Source organism: Phyllobates terribilis, unplaced genomic scaffold (assembly GCF_046119375.1).
Source record: "Phyllobates terribilis strain yellow unplaced genomic scaffold, ASM4611937v1 Scaffold_9__5_contigs__length_417890890, whole genome shotgun sequence".
NCBI classification, from domain to species: domain Eukaryota; kingdom Metazoa; phylum Chordata; class Amphibia; order Anura; family Dendrobatidae; genus Phyllobates; species Phyllobates terribilis.
In genome coordinates, this window is record NW_027362769.1 from 164,805,560 (window position 1) to 164,822,802 (window position 17,243).

Consider the following 17,243-nt stretch of genomic DNA (forward strand, 5'->3'; position numbering starts at 1 on the left):
CCAAACACAAACCCCCCCCAAACACAAACCCCCCCCAAACACAAACCCCCCCAAACACAAACCCCCCCAAACACAAACCCCCCCAAACACAAACCCCCCAAACAGCAACGTCACCGGAAAACTGAAAAAAGTTTCCGATCTCCCAAAATCCCAACATGAAAATCAATTGCAGAATTGTGTTTTTGGGGGGGATTGGGCTCAGAATTTTCCCCCATTTAATTTTTCATGACTTTATTTGGTACGGTGGTGTCATTCCAAACTGCGACTCGCCCTGTAATGGGCTCTGGGGGAAAACCTCAAAGTAATGAGTCTCGGGGGGCAACTAAAGTACCAAAATAGATTTAACAAAGTGGATAAAGAACATTTCTCTCCCCGAGAAAGACAAATGCAAAAAGTTTCTGGAATGAAGAATAATTTTAATTTTTTTAAAACTTTTTTTTATCTTGTAATATTCACTGGCAATTTTTTTTTTTTGCGCCAAACGCTTCAGAATCGCGCGCGCCGTCCGTGAAGGTTTTAGAAAAATAAAAAAAATCCTCATTTTTCTCTTGTTACACAACTTGTTAGTGGGGGAAAAAAATGCAATTAAAAATGGGAAAGATGTAAAAAAAATGAACAGGTGAAAATATAAAAAAGAAATAAAAACGGGAAAATGTAAAAATAAAACAACTAAAAACGTGGAAAAAAAAACCAAAAAAACGCAAATATAATAAGGAGTCGAGCACATTGTGCATGAGATCTGACCGGCTGCGTCCCCTGCGTGTGATTATACTCTGAGAACGTCTTCTCACCACCGCTAGGTGGCGCTCTCACCACTACAAGACTTGCTATTCTGTCCAGCGAGTAATGAGTTAAGCTCTTAGCTGGTCGCTGACCCGCCCCCTTCCTCGATGGCGCGAAAACCTGCACCATCCCTCAGCTGCTATTGGCGCGAAACGGGTCACGTGGTGCTGTAAATTGGCGCGAAACGGGTCACGTGGTGCTGTAGTTTAGCGCGAAACTCCAACGGTGTCCTCGCAGCGAGCAGGAAGCGGATTCTCCGGACAGAAGTTACCGAGCGGACGATGGACGCAGCCGAAGCCAACGTGACCGCCGCAGCCGCCCAGCAAGTGAAGGATGAGGTGGCGGAGAAGTGCCAGAAACTGTTCCAGGACTTCTTGGAGGAGTGAGTGTCCCATCCCCCATCATAGGTCCGGCCGGATAGTAGCAGCGCTGCTGGTCCGTGCGGACGGCGGCCGGAGGGGCTCATTTGCCTCCTCTGTACCGGGCAATGTACTCACTGGTGCAGTCGGGGTTATAATGGCTTCTCGTCCGATTAAATGGGTGAAGTGGCAATAAAATAATCTGCTCTTCAGGTCAGAGGGATTATCCTATAGGTTACTGCCCGTTGCCTAGGTTACCGGTCACCTCTGCCTCCTGAAGTGGCCAGTAATCTAGACCTGCAGATCCAGCCTGTGTCCCCTCCCCCGATGCTGCACAGGTGATGCCGGGTCTCCAGAAGATCCTAAATTCGAGACAACCCCTTTAAGCGGCGGCCGTGCGGATCCAGGTTTTGGATGTGCAGTCTGACATTTTCTGTTTGGGAGAAACTCAGCGGGTTCTGATGTCTAAACCCCCCCCATATGCACTTGGCCTTTATAGAGAGGATTTCTATTGCTGCTGCACCCAGCGCCCCCTCTGTGATCCCACCAGACAGCATAGAAGGGGCTCTGCACCTACACGACGCGCATCAGTTACGCTGCACGTTATCCGCAGCAAAATCTGCATCACAAAGTGTGAAATCTGCTGCAGAGTTGGACGAGAGCCGCTGCAGTGCGATTGTCTCCTGCACAGTGCTGGCGCCGTGTGACGCAACAGGCTTTTGCCATGTGGGAAATTTGCAGCAGATCTGCTACAAATCCATTGACACCGGACATCCCGCAGCCGCAAACAACTGCTGATCAGCGACATAGAAGCCGTGCGGCGGGCGTTTAATGGCTGCACAGACAGGAGATCCGCACCTCCATGAGCACAGAATGATTGTTTGGTGCTCATAAACTATCGTTGTTATCCTCACGAATAAGCCAGCAGCTGGGTTACACAGCTCAGTTATGGGAAAACTCGCATTCCTAGGTTCTCTTTCTCACGATATTCGTCCAGTGCAATTGCACAATTACTTTAAGACCTATATCTATAGAAGAAATGAATGTATTTTTCGGACTGTAAGATGCACCGGACCATAAGACGCACCTTGTCATGATGCCTTTATAGGGGAGGAGGTCTACTGCTGACACTGGTATTGGGGTAATGTCCCCCAATTCTGTTAATATCCTCCATCCTGGTATGTATGGCCCCTCCTTCCTGGTATGCGTGGTCCCCATCCCATCCTGGTATGCTTGCCACCCCTTGATCCCCATCACACTGCCCACAAAAAAATTAATCCTACTCCTCTCTCCTCCAGCGCTGCTGTGTCCTGCTCTGCTGCCTACATACTCACTGTAATAACCCCCCTTTTCGCCCCATTCAAAATAAAATAATTAAAAAAAAAAAAAAACACTTACAGACACTTGCTATCGCCGCGCTCAGAATCGCCCGATCTATCAATATAAAAAAAGAATCCGATCCGTAAACGTTGTAACGAGAAAAAATTCTAAACGCCAGAATTACGTTTTTTTGGTCGCCGCAACATTGCAATAAAATGCAATAACGGACGATCAAAACATCAGATCAACCCCAAAATGGTATCAATAAAAACTTCAGCTCGGTGCGCAAAAAATAAGCCCTCACCAGGCCCCAGCTCCTGAAAAATGGAGACTCTACAGGTCTTGGAAAATGGCGCCTTTTTTTTTTTTTTTTTTTACCAAACTTTGGAATTTTTTTTCACTTAAGTAAAAAAGAACCTATACATGTTTGGTATATACAAACTCGTAATGATCTGGAGAATAATAATGGCAGGTCAGTTTTAGCATTCAGTGAATGTGGTAAAAAAAAAAACCATCTGTGGTATTGCACCTTTTTTGCAATTTCACCGCACTTGGAATTTTTTTCCCGTACACGATATGGTGAAACTAGTAATGGCGTTGAAAAGTACAACTCGTCCCGCAAAAAATAAGCCCTCACATGGCCATATTGCCCAAAAAATAAAACCGCTATGGCTCTGGGAACAAGGGGAGCAAAAAACGAAAATGCAAAAAACGGAAAATCCCAGGGTTGCGAAGGGATTAATGGCCCATGGGAGTGTGTTGTAGCAAATATTCATGGACTTTAATAGCGGGCACACAGACCACCGGCCGCAGCAGGAGCTGTGCTGCAACTACAGTGTGAGCGCTATTAAGGAAAATTAATATTCCCTGCTCCCCACGCCCATGGGCTGCCACTCCCCTCCAACCCACTCACAGCCACAGAACATATGTTTGGACTATAAGACGCCCCCCCTCCTCCAAAATTTCGGAAGAAAAGAGTGCGTCTTATAGTCTGAAAAATACGGCACATGTTGGGGACTGGGCCAGTGCAGGGAGAAACGGCAAGGGACTGGCTCTTTGGCTCCTTCATGCTCAGGCCCTGTGGCTAGAGATCTGGAAGTGATGGCATATTGTGGTAACATGTAATGAAAGGAATATCCCCACCTGTAATTACACTTGTTCGTTAGCCAAAAATTACAATGTACATAACATACCACAGGGTAGAGAAAAATCAGCTGGCCGCCCTAATTTATGTAAGGTGTAAACGGCACTAATACTTTTTTGTTTTTTTTCCACTATAAACTTTAGGTTCCAAAATCCAGATGGAGAAATAAAGTATAAGAGCGATGCGGAGGAGCTGATCCGCCCTGAGAGGAACACTCTGCTCGTCAGCTTCCAGGACCTGGAGCAGTACAACCAGCAGCTGGCCACCACGGTGCAAGAGGAGTTCTACAGGTGAGGTCGCTGATGATGGCGGCCAACCGTTACCCAGAGCCGTGTCTGTGGGAACCGCTCCATCATCCTGACTTTCCTCCTTTGCAGAGTCTACCCGTTCCTGTGCAGAGCAGTCCGGGCCTTTGCGAGGGACCACGGCAATGTTCCACAAAACAAGGAGTTTTATCTGGCTTTCCAAGACCTTCCAACCAGACACAAGTAAGAGGCTTCTGTATGAAAACACACAGGAGGCAGATGTCATTTATTAGCACTTGCTACAGATCAAGCTCATGAGCGGTTTCTTTCCAGCTATGGGGTCTCTGCAGTCAGACCCTCACAGTTGTCAAGCTAGTGCATGCAATAATGCATCTATTGATGTCAAGATCCCTTTAAATATGGGGCTGATAGATAATGTAACTTACTAATTTATTAGACGGTTTATCCCGAGGCTGAAGGTAAACTTAACGACGTGTGGACGCAGCACCGCTACAGTCTGTAGTCATTGTTAATTCTGAAATATCCCCTAATGGTGAATGTGTTCTCAGGATCCGGGAGCTGACTACTCCTCGCATCGGGTCCCTGATGAGGGTCAGTGGTCAGGTGGTGCGCACCCATCCCGTGCATCCGGAGCTGGTCAGCGGCACCTTTTTGTGTCTGGACTGTCAGACTCTGGTCAAAGATGTGGAGCAGCAGTTCAAGTACACGCAACCCAGTATCTGCAGGAACCCAGTGTGCGCCAACAGGAGGAGGTTCATGCTGGACACCAACAAGTCCAGATTTGTGGATTTCCAAAAGGTAAATATTCAATGTGGTGGAGAATCCCTTTTAAGAGATGTTCGTCGTCGTCTTCTGTGTTTGGTATATTGTACAGTATGGCTGCTGACTCTAGCCTTGTGTTTTGCAGGTTCGTGTCCAGGAAACGCAGGCCGAGCTCCCCCGTGGCAGCATTCCCCGCAGCCTCGAGGTGATATTACGTGCAGAAGCTGTGGAGTCGTGTCAGGCCGGCGACAGATGTGACTTCACAGGGTGTCTCATTGTGGTCCCTGATGTGTCCCAGATTTCTACTCCAGGTACTGATATGTGAGATATCTCTAAAGATAAACCCGGTAATGACAGCATGACGCAGCCGGGACACCGCCTGGAATCCATTGATTTAATCTCTAAAGGTCTATTTACACGGACCGACTGGCGGCACTAAACAAACGCTGATCAGTAAAGCTTTGCACATGCTCCGTGCGCATAGACTGCCATTGTTTTGGGTGGTGCGAGTCCCGATTACACAGGGTCCAAGGATGATTTTTTGTTCATCATTCAAAATGATCTTTTGCTCTGCACAAGGGTTTTGCAAAATCATCATGAAGCCAGCGTTCCTGGGAAATGTTCCTGACAATCTTGTGGTGTAAATGAAGCTTAAGTTGCTTCGTGGTGTCCTTTAAACATGTCTGTGGCTGTATTTTTCAAGGTGTTTTCCTTGCAGATTACCTTATGTATTAATCTGACTTCTATCTCCTATATCAGGCGATGAGACGCTGCTGACGTCACATGCTTGGAAGTTTTGTGCACTTATTAAAACTCGTGCGTGATATATGCCAAGTATATCAGCATCAGCAGTATCTCTGCTCCCAGGATGGAAGTGCGAGACATTGACTTAAAGGGAGTTGTCCAATCAGACGTTTGTCCCATATTACATCAATAATACAAACATTCACCCGTAGCTCCCTTAGTGCCCAGGGGTGTAACAGTGTGTGGCCCATGGATGGAAAGTCTGAAGGGAGTTGACTTTGCACACAGCTGCTTGTTCTCTTGATACTGTTGTTGCAGCAGGAGCAGTTTTGATATTGTAAATTACATTACTGCAGCTGTTAAGGGCATTTTACCTTGTGATTTTGCTAGAAGTATTTTTTATTTTTTTTTTACAAAATGAAATTTTACAAGATGTCTGGAATAAAGAGCTCAACCCACATTGTTCTTCACAGGCGTTCGCTCTGAGACCAGTTCCCGGGTCGGGGGAGCTGAGGGCTACGAAGCTGAAGGAGTCCGTGGCCTCCGTGCTCTTGGAGTCAGAGACTTGTCTTATAGGCTTGTTTTCCTTGCTTGCTATGTTGCTCCTACAAATCCCAGGGTGAGTAACACTGAGGGGAGAGCGAGTCGGCCACAGCTTATTTCTAGTAGCCTGGAGCCATGTTACACAGCTGCGGGGGTCCCAGTTGTCATTTTCAGTAATGGTGAAAACACGATTTCAAATCTTGCAGGCTAGTCGTCCTGTAACTTTTACAGCTTTCTTCTGCAGCAAGCATAAGTTCATTCGCTGTGCCATGCACCCAAGTTGATGTTATCCCCAACTTTAAAGTATACCTTATAATTCGCTGATTGCAGAGACCCCCCCTCCGGTATTAAGGACAGGGCTCCAAAATCCTCCATTAGAGTAGAGCAGCAGCCACAGCTGCATTCTCACTGGGACTGCTGGACCCAGGTGATAACTTGCTGGGGGGTCCAACATATAGAACAGGAGCTGTAAACATTAATAACCCTTTTTTAGGGGGTGTTCACTAATTTAAAAAAAAAAAAAAAATAAGCTCATGCCTCCCGACTCGGTGCCATTACAGGGATGTCAGTGTTGTCTATCAGCGGTTGTGTCTGATGGATCTGTAAAGTCTGCAGCGCTCATGTGAGATAATGTCTCATGACGGTCAGGAGGCCTCGTTTAATTGGCAGCTGGTTGGGAGATATGGTGGGTTTTGTATTAACATTAAAGGGGGTGTCCACCTTTTTCAGGTGTGGGCTATTCTGTGACGTCACTGCGGCATGAAGTTGCACTCTTCAGAAGTCATGACTAAGTAGCTGCAATTTCTCAGCAGCCGTCCCTCTCGTTAGGAGGCATTAATTCTATCACGTCATCTAAATTCAGAACGAGGACTGACTCCTACTTTGCTTTCAGTTTGGCGGCAAGGATCTTCACGAAGAAGACATGACTGCCGAGAGCATCAAGAACCAGATGTCTGCAAAGGAATGGGAGAAGGTGTTTGAAATGAGCCAGGACAAGAACCTGTACCACAACCTGTGCACCAGCCTGTTCCCCACCGTGCACGGTAAGCGAGGACCCTCCGAGTGCGACTTCTGCAGGAAACTGCGTTGCCATTAATGTATATTATAATCTTCTCTCTCCCTCCGGTGCAGGCAATGACGAGGTGAAGAGAGGCATCTTACTTATGCTGTTTGGTGGCGTTCCAAAGACCACCATGGAGGGCACATCGCTGCGGGGTGATGTCAATCTGTGCATTGTTGGGGACCCCAGTACAGCCAAGAGCCAGTTCCTCAAGTGAGTGTCACGCTGCTAATGCAGTCTTAAAACACAAATCCAGTTCAAGCTCCATTGTTTTCCGGAAAGCTGGGTAACAATATGGCTGCTGGACCATCACACAGCTTCTTCGGGCTACTGAACTATAATTATGGGTTGCAATGGACGTATATGGAGTAAGACAGCCGGGACTGTAGTGTCTCCTGTTGGATGTAGCCTTCCTAAAAGTCAATTATCGACTCCTTAGAAAAATGTCTTGGTCTCTTTAGTCTGTTCAGCAAGGACACAATCATGCAATAAAGCTGTAACCTCTTGTATGACAATACAGTGTGAACCATGGCCAGGCAAGTAGTGCTACAGATGACCACGTTATGTAATGGACCTTACCTTGTACGATACGGACCGAAGCATCGTATGATCTGCAATTACTGTAGGGAATCTTTAATGCCATGAATCCCATTGTGTGTATACGTTCCCCCAGCCGTTGTTTATTAGCACACTGCACTTTTCAGTATGACGGCCGTGCGCGCCGACTGAGATTACTCTTGTCTGAACTTACCTAGTTTCCCTATTTTGCAACTTAACCAGAATTGAATTTTGGTGCTGACAACATGCCGATGTTTCATTTAGTGGAAAAAAAAAATGATTTTTTCAATTATTTCCCACCCTGACAGGCACGTGGAGGAGTTCAGTCCCCGGGCCGTGTACACAAGCGGGAAGGCCTCCACTGCTGCCGGTCTGACCGCGGCGGTAGTGAAAGACGAGGAATCGCACGAGTTTGTGATAGAGGCCGGAGCGTTGATGTTGGCCGACAATGTGAGTGTCTTGGATTTTGATTTCTGAATTGATTAATGGGGTTTTTAAAAAATTACAATGGCAAAGGACTTGTGAAAAACGTCCAACTTAGCAATTTACTTGTTAAAAATCCTCTGTTAACGGGTTGTCTGATATTACAGCTCCGCTCCATTGAAGTGAATATGGCCGAGCTGCAGTGTCAGACCCAAACTGTAGATTGTTTTTAGAATATAGTGATCTTAATTTTTTTTTTATTTAAATCTTCTTGAAGGGATTGTCCAGTCTAAAAAGTCTGCAAACTTCTGAATTGGGGCAACGTGCGATGTGCACACTGTCACGATTCCCCTTCTGCCATACTTGTGGTCACGTGCTGACTAGTCTCACCCGGCTACTCCATACAGTAGTATCCGAAGGACAATAGAAATAATAATTCTCCTAAATTAATTCCTACAGTTCTCCAATAGCATATTTAATATCTGAGCTATGTGATATTGTCCCATAAACGGCTTTAAGTATTAGGGCCCAAAAAGTAGTAGTAATTATTTTTACAAGAATCTCCTGTTTATTAGGACCTGTCTGTTGGGTTATTTCAGTAGTCTGGCATGTTGGATGATCTTGCATTTCTAATCCCAATGTCAGATTTTGCAATATTTTACAATTTACACAAAGGATCTCCATATATTGAGCAGCAGTGACCACCTGATAAGAGCATTCAGCGGCGACTGGAGTAATAACTAGTAACACTGGGGCGAGCAGCTATGTTTTCAAGAGAGGACACATCTGTATCTGCCCTTTTATATCAAGTTTGGTGACATCTGCTCACGCAGTATTATAACTTTTTCAGGGCGTATGTTGTATCGATGAGTTTGACAAGATGGACCTCAAGGACCAAGTCGCAATTCACGAAGCTATGGAACAGCAGACCATTTCCATCACCAAGGCCGGTGTTAAGGTAAGCGCCCTGATCCTGGGTGCAAAGACGTAGCCATTAATACAAGCTGTACATTGGGTCTCTGACCTGGCCTTCTCTTACACCAGGCCACACTGAATGCGAGGACGTCCATCCTGGCGGCTGCAAATCCCGTCGGGGGCCGATACGACCGATCAAAGTCCCTGAAGCAAAATGTGAACTTGTCTGCTCCAATCATGTCGAGATTTGACCTTTTCTTCATTTTGGTTGACGAATGTAATGAGGTAAAGTATCTACATTTAACTTGATGATGATCATGATCTGTTCCTAACTTTTTCCAAAAATATCCGCTTGCTTTCAATGGAAAAAAAAAAAAAAAAAGTGAATAAAAGTAACTTAAGTGGTGAAGAGATGAAGTTTTAATAAGTTCTGCAATAGTTTTTTTTTATGAATGGTGGTAAAAGTAATTGTCAAGAGGATAGACCCCTTCTGTGTTACCTAGTAGGGGCTCCCAAAATATAATGATGTGATATTTTCAGGTGACAGATTACGCCATTGCTCGACGTATTGTGGATCTCCACTCCAGGATCGAAGAGTCTATAGACCGAGTCTACACTCTGGATGAAGTCCGCAGATATCTGCTCTTCGCCCGCCAGTTCAAGCCCAAAGTGAGTTCCCAATAAATAAGTCTCTGCCTGGATTTCGCTTACATCTTTCTTTTACCTAACCAGATTTTTTTTTTTTTTTTTTTTTTACCCCAGATCTCCAAAGATTCAGAGAATTTCATAGTGGAACAGTACAAGCGTCTGCGTCAGAGAGATGGATCCGGGGTCACCAAATCTGCTTGGAGAATTACCGTCCGACAGCTGGAGAGCATGATCCGTCTGTCCGAGGCCATGGCGAGAATGCACTGCAGCGATGAGGTGAGGATTTATTTTGCCTTATAGCAAAGCAGAACTTAAATTGATCAGCGCTGAGTACTTAAAATCCACAGCATCGTAGTGAAGATCTCCTTGTGTACTTCACCTTTTGCAATGGGTGAAATTTGGATGATTTGCACCCTTTTACTACTGCATATTTTTTTTCCAAGTCCCTGATAACCTCTTTAGCTCATCTTTTGCTATAATTTGATTATCAGTTCTATAATGCAATCATCACAGCATTGCTTTCGTTTTCTCTCATCCCTTTATCCCGTGAATTATATTCATGTCCCAACTTCATCTTTCACCCTCCAGGTACATCCTAAACACGTGAAAGAAGCTTTCCGGTTACTGAACAAGTCTATTATCCGGGTGGAGACTCCGGATGTGAACTTGGATCAGGATGAAGAAATGGAGGAAGAGTCTCCGGAAGGTGTAAATGGTGAGACCTGGTTCCTGCTTTCTGCAAGTCTTGTTTTGAAAGTTTGCACTTTTTAAGGTTTTTTTTTTTGTTAGGTGATGCCAGAATACCCAATGGTCACGTAGATGGCATTAACGGTCACGCTGAGGAACCGAAGGAGACGGCAGCTAAACCTTCCCTGCGTCTCAGCTTCACAGAATACAGGCGAATCTCCAACCTGCTGGTCCTGCAGCTGAGGAAGATGGAAGGTCGGTCTCACTCCTGTCATATATGTATATGTATATAATTTACCATTCTGCCACAATCTGGGTCAATGTTTTTGCTATTTGCCCTTTTGCAGATGAGGACGAATCTTCCCAGAAGAGAAGTGAACTCATTAACTGGTACCTGAAGGAGATTGAATCAGAAATCGACTCTGAAGAAGAACTCGTTAACCGCAAGCAAATCATTGAGAAAGTGATTCACCGGCTCGTTCATTACGTGAGTCACTGATTATATTTTGCTTTTACAGATAAGACGGCGGCTGAATCCGCTCTGTTGTAATTAACGCGCCAAATCCTCATTTGTCAGAAAACTCCATATTCTGAGAGCAGACTCTTTGGATGTTGTGCTGTATAGTGGCCATACTATATCTGTGTCTGTGTGAACTGTGGCGAGCAATATGTCTGCCATCGGAAAAGTCTAGGTAGTATTGACATGGTGCTGACTCGTTCCACAGTGGTGTCCGGGTTGTAACCGATCTCATCAGTCCGCTTTCCCAATACCACTCAATCTCGTTCTGCGTTGAACGTACGCTAGAGCCAGTTACACTACCGATCACTTGGGTAATTGTGGCTAGGGAAAGCTGCGCGCCCCCCGCTTACAGATGCACAATTTTACATTTTTCTATTTGCTTTTCAGGATCAAATCTTGATTGAATTGTCACAGACCGGCCTGAAAGGCTCCGCAGAGGCGGAGGACGCTACGAAGGACGAGGATCCTTACTTGGTTGTGAACCCCAACTACTTACTGGAGGACTAACAAGTCATGGACTCATGGAATCTTCTTTCTAAGGACTTTTTATCTTTTTTTCCCACCCACTTTATTCATTAAGTTTTGGGGTAAAACATTTCATTAGGTTATGAAGACTTTCCCTCGTCTGCTTTTCAGCAGTGACCAAAGCAAGGAAAGAATATTTTGTACTGGTTTTACTGCAGCCGTCATCGCTCATGGTATTGGGGTCCTGGAACTTTGAAAGTGGTGTCTGTTTTCTTTGGAAGAAGTTTTAAGGATTCAGTCATTTTATAGGATTTCAGTACAGTTTTTAGGAGCTTTTTTTTTATTCCCCCGTTAGAGATTTTTTTTTTTGGGATTTTACATGTGAATCCCCCAGAGGCCATTGGTGTATGGTCGTACTTCTAGGACTGTTAGGCAAATCGGTGGGAAATGGAAAGCAGTGACCCTTGTCTGCAGTACTCAGCACAGCGCCATCCATACATGTGTGTCTGTGTCCGGTACTGCAACGCGCACTGTTCTCTCGAATGGATGTAGATTTGTTGGGTGCCGCTGCCTCTATATTCAGCTGCTCAGTGTGGGACCCCCCCAGAAATCCTACAGTATTGGCTTATTTCAAGACCATTAATATTAAGTACGACCAATTTCTCCAAACTGACACATCACCATTTTATTTTCATGATATTTCTGTTCTGGTTCTCCATTTTTTTGTATTTAGTCATTTCATGCTTCATCTTTTAGCACAGTCTGAAATATTTTTGCCTTTTATTCTGTTGAGTTACATTTGCCATTTGATGTCTTTGGATGTTATCCTGTGTACTACGCACCAGGTCATTTTATATTGCTCACAATAAGTTTTGTAGATTTGTCAAAATACATTGCAACTTTGTGTGTTCATATATTAGTCTTTATTCTTTTTCTGTGTATCTACTATATAATTGTCTTATCCCATCCGTCCGTCTGTCTGTCTGTCTGTCCTGGAAATCCCAGGTCGCTGATGGGTCCGGCCGCGGCCAATCAGCGATGCGGCATTTCTGAAAAACATGGCGGCCGTTAGCGGCACGGAGGTCAGCGGCGATGCAGCTGGGAGATGCAGCCGGCTACTCTCAGCATAAGTCCCCCGACCGCAGGCGCCGATGACCTACATGCGGCTATCGTCGGAAGATCAGCGGCTACGGCCGCTTATCTCCCGAGGACAAGTGTGACACTCCTCTTCTCCTCTCCTCTCCTCCCACGGCGTAATACTTATCGCTCCTGTGTCTTCCGCTGATGCGCGGTGACGTCTTTACACCGCACTCTCTCCTGAGCGGTCACAGCGTCAACATGCCGGCTACGCTGGAGTCCAGAGAAGCAGCTGAGAAGAGAGGTGAGTATTGGATTTTTTTTTTCTGTATGGGGCACTATGGGGGGATGGATATACAGGGGATATGACTTCCTACATGGAGCATTATATGGGGGGAGAGGTCACATCCTGCATGGGGCCATTATATGGGGGAGAGGACATCCTGCATGGGGCATTGGTCGCCGTCCGCGACCAATCAGCAGTGTTGGCGCCAAATTTAAACCTCACTCTGCTGATTGGTCACGGCCGGTGGTTGCGACTAATCAGCGATATTGGCGCCATATGTAAACAACGCTCTGCTCATTGGTCGCGGTTACTGGTCACGAATAACCAGCATTATTGGCGCCAAATTTAAACCCCGCTCTGCTGATTGGTCACGGCCGGTGGTTGCGACTAATCAGCGATATTGGCGCCATATGTAAACAACGCTCTGCTCATTGGTCGCGGTTACTGGTCACGAATAACCAGCATTATTGGCGCCAAATTTAAACCCCGCTCTGCTGATGGGTCGTGTTCACTGGCCGTGACCAATCTGCGATATAGGCGCCAAATTTTAACACCGCTTTGCTGATTGGTCGCGGTTGCCGGCCTCCACCAATCAGCGATTTTGGCGCCAAATGTAAACACCGCTCTGCTGCTTGCGCCCGGTCGGCTGCATACCTATTCTAGAATACCCGATGCATTAGAATCGGGCCACCATCTAGTTTTATATAATCGTGGAAAAGATATATTCACAATCTCATGCAGCATGACAGCTCGCACTGCAGATAACATTGCAATGAGTAAAATATGCAGAAATCTGCAGGAACAGCCACAGTATAATTTGATAGGTTGCGTGTTTCAATTTGCTGCATCAGTCAGTATTTGCACATGAGATTTCTTAATCTTGTGCAAAACTATAAGACTACTACACGCCTGGTGTTTTTGTTTTTTTTTTTCAATGCAGAAATTTGAGACCTGACATTGCAGGCAACTTTGTGCTCCCTTCCTCAGTAAAGTTGTTCATAGTAGTGCATGCTGTAATTTTTATATTCTACCATGCCAGAGCCATAAGTGCTCTTTATGCATCCCATTGGGGGCTCACATCTAAATTCCCTATCAGTATGTTTTTGGCAGGCAACCCATGCAAACACGGGGAGATCATACAAACTCCTTGCAGATGTCGTCCTTGGTAGTATTGGTACCCAGGACCCCAGCGCTGCAAAGCAACAGTGCTAACCACTGAACCAACATACAGACCTATCAACTATCGTCCATGCAGTTTTAAGATATTTGCACACATTAAATCCCGATACATCAGAGCTTTTACGGCAGATGTAAAAAGCATTGAAAAGTCACATACTTTTAGAGCAACTTGATTCTGCGCTAAAACTTTGCGACATGCAGTGGAGCTGGGGTGGGACAGGAGCATGGCGACCACTGCTCGTCAAATTCATGAGATGTGGCAGCGTTCGCTACACCGAGATCTGGAGTAGGTCACACAGGTGCACGCCACATGAACGCCTCTTCATGTATCGGGAGTGTCTGACTCCAGCGCATCTGATCGTGCCCCGTGTGAACAACGCTGGTCTTGGTGAATTTCGGGCCATTGTGGATTTGTCATAAAAATGCACAGTGCAATACAGTAGACATTGTTGACAATTTTTGCAGATGTAAAAATCTGTAGCATGTCCATTTTGTGCAGAATTAACTGCAGCCTTAACCCTTTTCTAATGCAAATATACTAGAAAAGCCAGATGTAACATGCAGATTGCGCTTCACCATATCTGCTACCAGTGACCACTATACCTTTTGTGTTACAGAGGTGTAACTTGATGCCTCAGTGACTCCTTCCAAGGCATCTGGGCCTGGGTGCAATTACACCCACCTCTAATATAATCTTATGTACAGGGTCACCCCCCCCCCCCAAAAAAAAAGAAATCTACTTTTTAAAGTGGAATTACACTCCAATTAAAGTTAAAGGGGTGGTCCAGAACTAAAATTTATTTTACTCCTAAATGCCTATCTATTTAATGTCATAATCATTTTTTTTTTCTTTCTAATATGCTTTAATAAAGTCCCTATCCTTCCCTTACTATGCTGTTTTAATTGTTTACCACTTCCTTTTTTGACTAAGTGGGCAGAGGCTGCGGTCACTGTTGCAGCCTCTGCCCCCTCCCTGAAGCCAAGCATCATCAGTGACGTCTGTTTCAGGCGCTGGGCTAGTCCCTGCTCTACTGAGCGTGTGTCGGTTATTTCCAACATAAGCTCAGTAGGTTCTTGTCACTGTGCACTCGCTCGCTGACTCTCATCAGAAGTAAGGAGCTGGCAAAAGAGCGAACTGTCAGTGGCCGTTTGTAAGAATAGGAAACACAGATGACCGCGCCATCCCTTTAAGTGATGTTCATTAGGTCCTTTGTCACTGTGCAATATGCACAGTGACAGTGCTCTTGCTCGCTGGATCTCATTAGAAGTAAGGAGCTGGCACAAGAGCGCACTGTCAGTGGGCATTGCAAGAAGAATAGGAAAAGGAGATCAGCGCTGTCCCTGCAAGTGATGTTTCAGGGAGGGGTTGCAGCAGTGACCACAGCCTCTGCCCCCTGGAGACGACTTGTTTGATTATCCCAGCTTGTACTGGGATTCTCAAATGCAGAGTCATCAAAGAGGTGTAGTAAAAATAAATCAGAGTAGTGAGGGGGATTGATATGTAGTTTTAATTAAAGTGTATTAGAAAAACAATTAGTTTAAGACATTAAATAGGAATTTAGGATTAAAATAAATTTTATTTATATAGCGCCAACATATTCTGCGGCACTTTACAATTAAGCGGGGACATGTACAGACACTAAATTCAATACAAGGTGAGACAGTTTAACAGTAACATCAGGAGTGAGGTCCCTGCTCGCTGCTTACATTCTACAAGGAAATGGGGGGACACAATAGGTGATCAGTGCTTGTTATTTCAGGTCTGGCAATTATAATAAATAGGGATTTTCATGTAAAGTTGAATGATCCGGTCATCAGCCAGTATGTTTAAGTGCAATAATCAAGTATTGAGTGCAGTTATCATGTGCATGGAGGGTGTGGAGACAGATGAATAGTAGGGTGCAGATTCTGAATAATATTTAGAAGGAGGGAACAGGGGAAAGTTAGTTTACTGAGTAGTTGAGGTGGTCGGCTTTTTTAAAGAGATGGGTTTTTAAAGCGCGCTTGAAGACGTGGGGGCTAGGCATCAGTCGGATCGCCTGGGGTAGTACACTCCAGAGAACTGGCGCAGCACGAGAGAAGTCTTGGAGACGAAGGTGCAATGTTCGGATTATGGGGGGGATGTTAGTCTTAGGTCATTTGTAGAACGGAGGGCACTTGTAGGGCGATAGGAGATATAAGGCAGTTCAGAACTGTGGAGAGTTTTGTGGGTGAGAGTGATGAGTTTATATTGGACCCTATAGTGAATGAGTAACCAGTGTAATGACTGGCACAAGATGGAGGCATCGGTGAAGCGGCTGGACAGAAATACGACCCCGGCTGCCACATTCAGGACGGATTAGAGAGCTGAGAGTTTGTTTAGAGGGAGACCGATCAGAAGAGAGTTGCAGTAGTCCAGACGAGCGTGAATAAGAGCGACAGTAAGAGTTTTAGCAGTTTCAGAGGTGAGAAAAGGTCGGATTCTGGAGATGTTTTTAAGGTGCGGGTGAGTGATCGCATATAGGGAGTAAAGGAAAGTTTAGTGTCGAATATGACCCTAGGGCAGCGGAGTTATGGTTGAACCCTAAGTAAATAAATGAAAATAAATTTTAGTTCCGGACCACCCCTTTAACCCCTTAATAACATCTGACGTACTAATACGCGTCTGTGCCCTGGGACTTAAGAGCCAGACCCGTATTAGTACGTCATCGCGATCGCGCCCGCACACAGGCTGTGCGGGCGCGATCGCCGCCGGGTGTCAGCTGATTGTCACAGCTGACACCCGGTACTATGTGCAGGGAGCGGTCACGCACCGCTCCCAGCACATTAACCCCCGCGATGCTGCGATCGAAGTCGATCGAAGTCGATCGCGGCATTGCGGGGGCAAGGGGAGGTGATCGGCGATACTCACCTCCTCTTCCGGCTTCCAGCGCAGTCTGCAAAGGCTTCCCGGGTGTTGCCATGACGACCCGATGTCGTCATGACAACATCCGGGTCACCAGAGAGCAGGAAGATTGCTTGGACATGCGCAGTGCATCTCCAAGCAATCTTCACACTGTGCATTTCTGACAGCTTGCATGGCATAGGGATGGTGCTCCATTCCTGTGCCATGCAGGCGATCAGAAAAAAAAAAGTGAAAGTCCCAGAGTGGGACAAAGTAATAAAGTGTATAAACTGTGTGAAAGTGGAAAAAAAAAAAAAAAAAAAAATGTGCAAAAATATTATAAAAAAATAAAAAAAATAATACACCAAAAATAAAAATATAATGTACCCATCAATAAATATTATTATAAAAAAAATAAAAAAAAAACAATAAAAGTACACATATTTGGTATCGCCGCGTCCGGAACAACCTGACCTATAAAACTGTCCCACTAGTTAACCCCTTCAGTGAACACGGTAAAAAAAAAAAAAAAAAAACCAAGCAAAAAACAATGCTTTATCACCATACCGCCAAACAAAAAGTGGAATAACACGCGATCAAAAAGACGCATATAAATAAAAATGATACCGCTGAAAACGTCA

General features: G+C 45.4%; 1 protein-coding gene across 1 annotated transcript; it reads left to right on the forward strand.

Moving 5' to 3' along the window:
- Positions 1–922: 922 nt before the first annotated feature.
- On the forward strand, positions 923–12,111 carry MCM6 (minichromosome maintenance complex component 6). The gene is made up of 17 exons (XM_073647260.1): positions 923–1,165; positions 3,750–3,896; positions 3,984–4,094; positions 4,421–4,670; positions 4,780–4,945; positions 5,852–5,997; positions 6,814–6,964; positions 7,053–7,194; positions 7,848–7,989; positions 8,813–8,920; positions 9,007–9,162; positions 9,418–9,546; positions 9,640–9,801; positions 10,114–10,240; positions 10,315–10,467; positions 10,560–10,699; positions 11,120–12,111. The coding sequence occupies exons 1-17, from the start codon at positions 1,065–1,067 to the stop codon at positions 11,237–11,239; spliced, it is 2,451 nt and encodes an 816-aa protein (XP_073503361.1). The 5' UTR covers positions 923–1,064; the 3' UTR covers positions 11,240–12,111.
- Positions 12,112–17,243: the final 5,132 nt, after the last annotated feature.

Coding starts and splice junctions, on each gene's coding strand:
- MCM6 (XM_073647260.1), top strand. CDS start 1,065: ATGGACGCAGCCGAAGCCAACGTGACCGCCGCAGCCGCCCAGCAAGTG. Junction 4,671..4,779: donor GATTTGTGGATTTCCAAAAG/GTAAATATTCAA, acceptor TGTGTTTTGCAG/GTTCGTGTCCAGGAAACGCA. Junction 5,998..6,813: donor TTGCTCCTACAAATCCCAGG/GTGAGTAACACT, acceptor CTTTGCTTTCAG/TTTGGCGGCAAGGATCTTCA.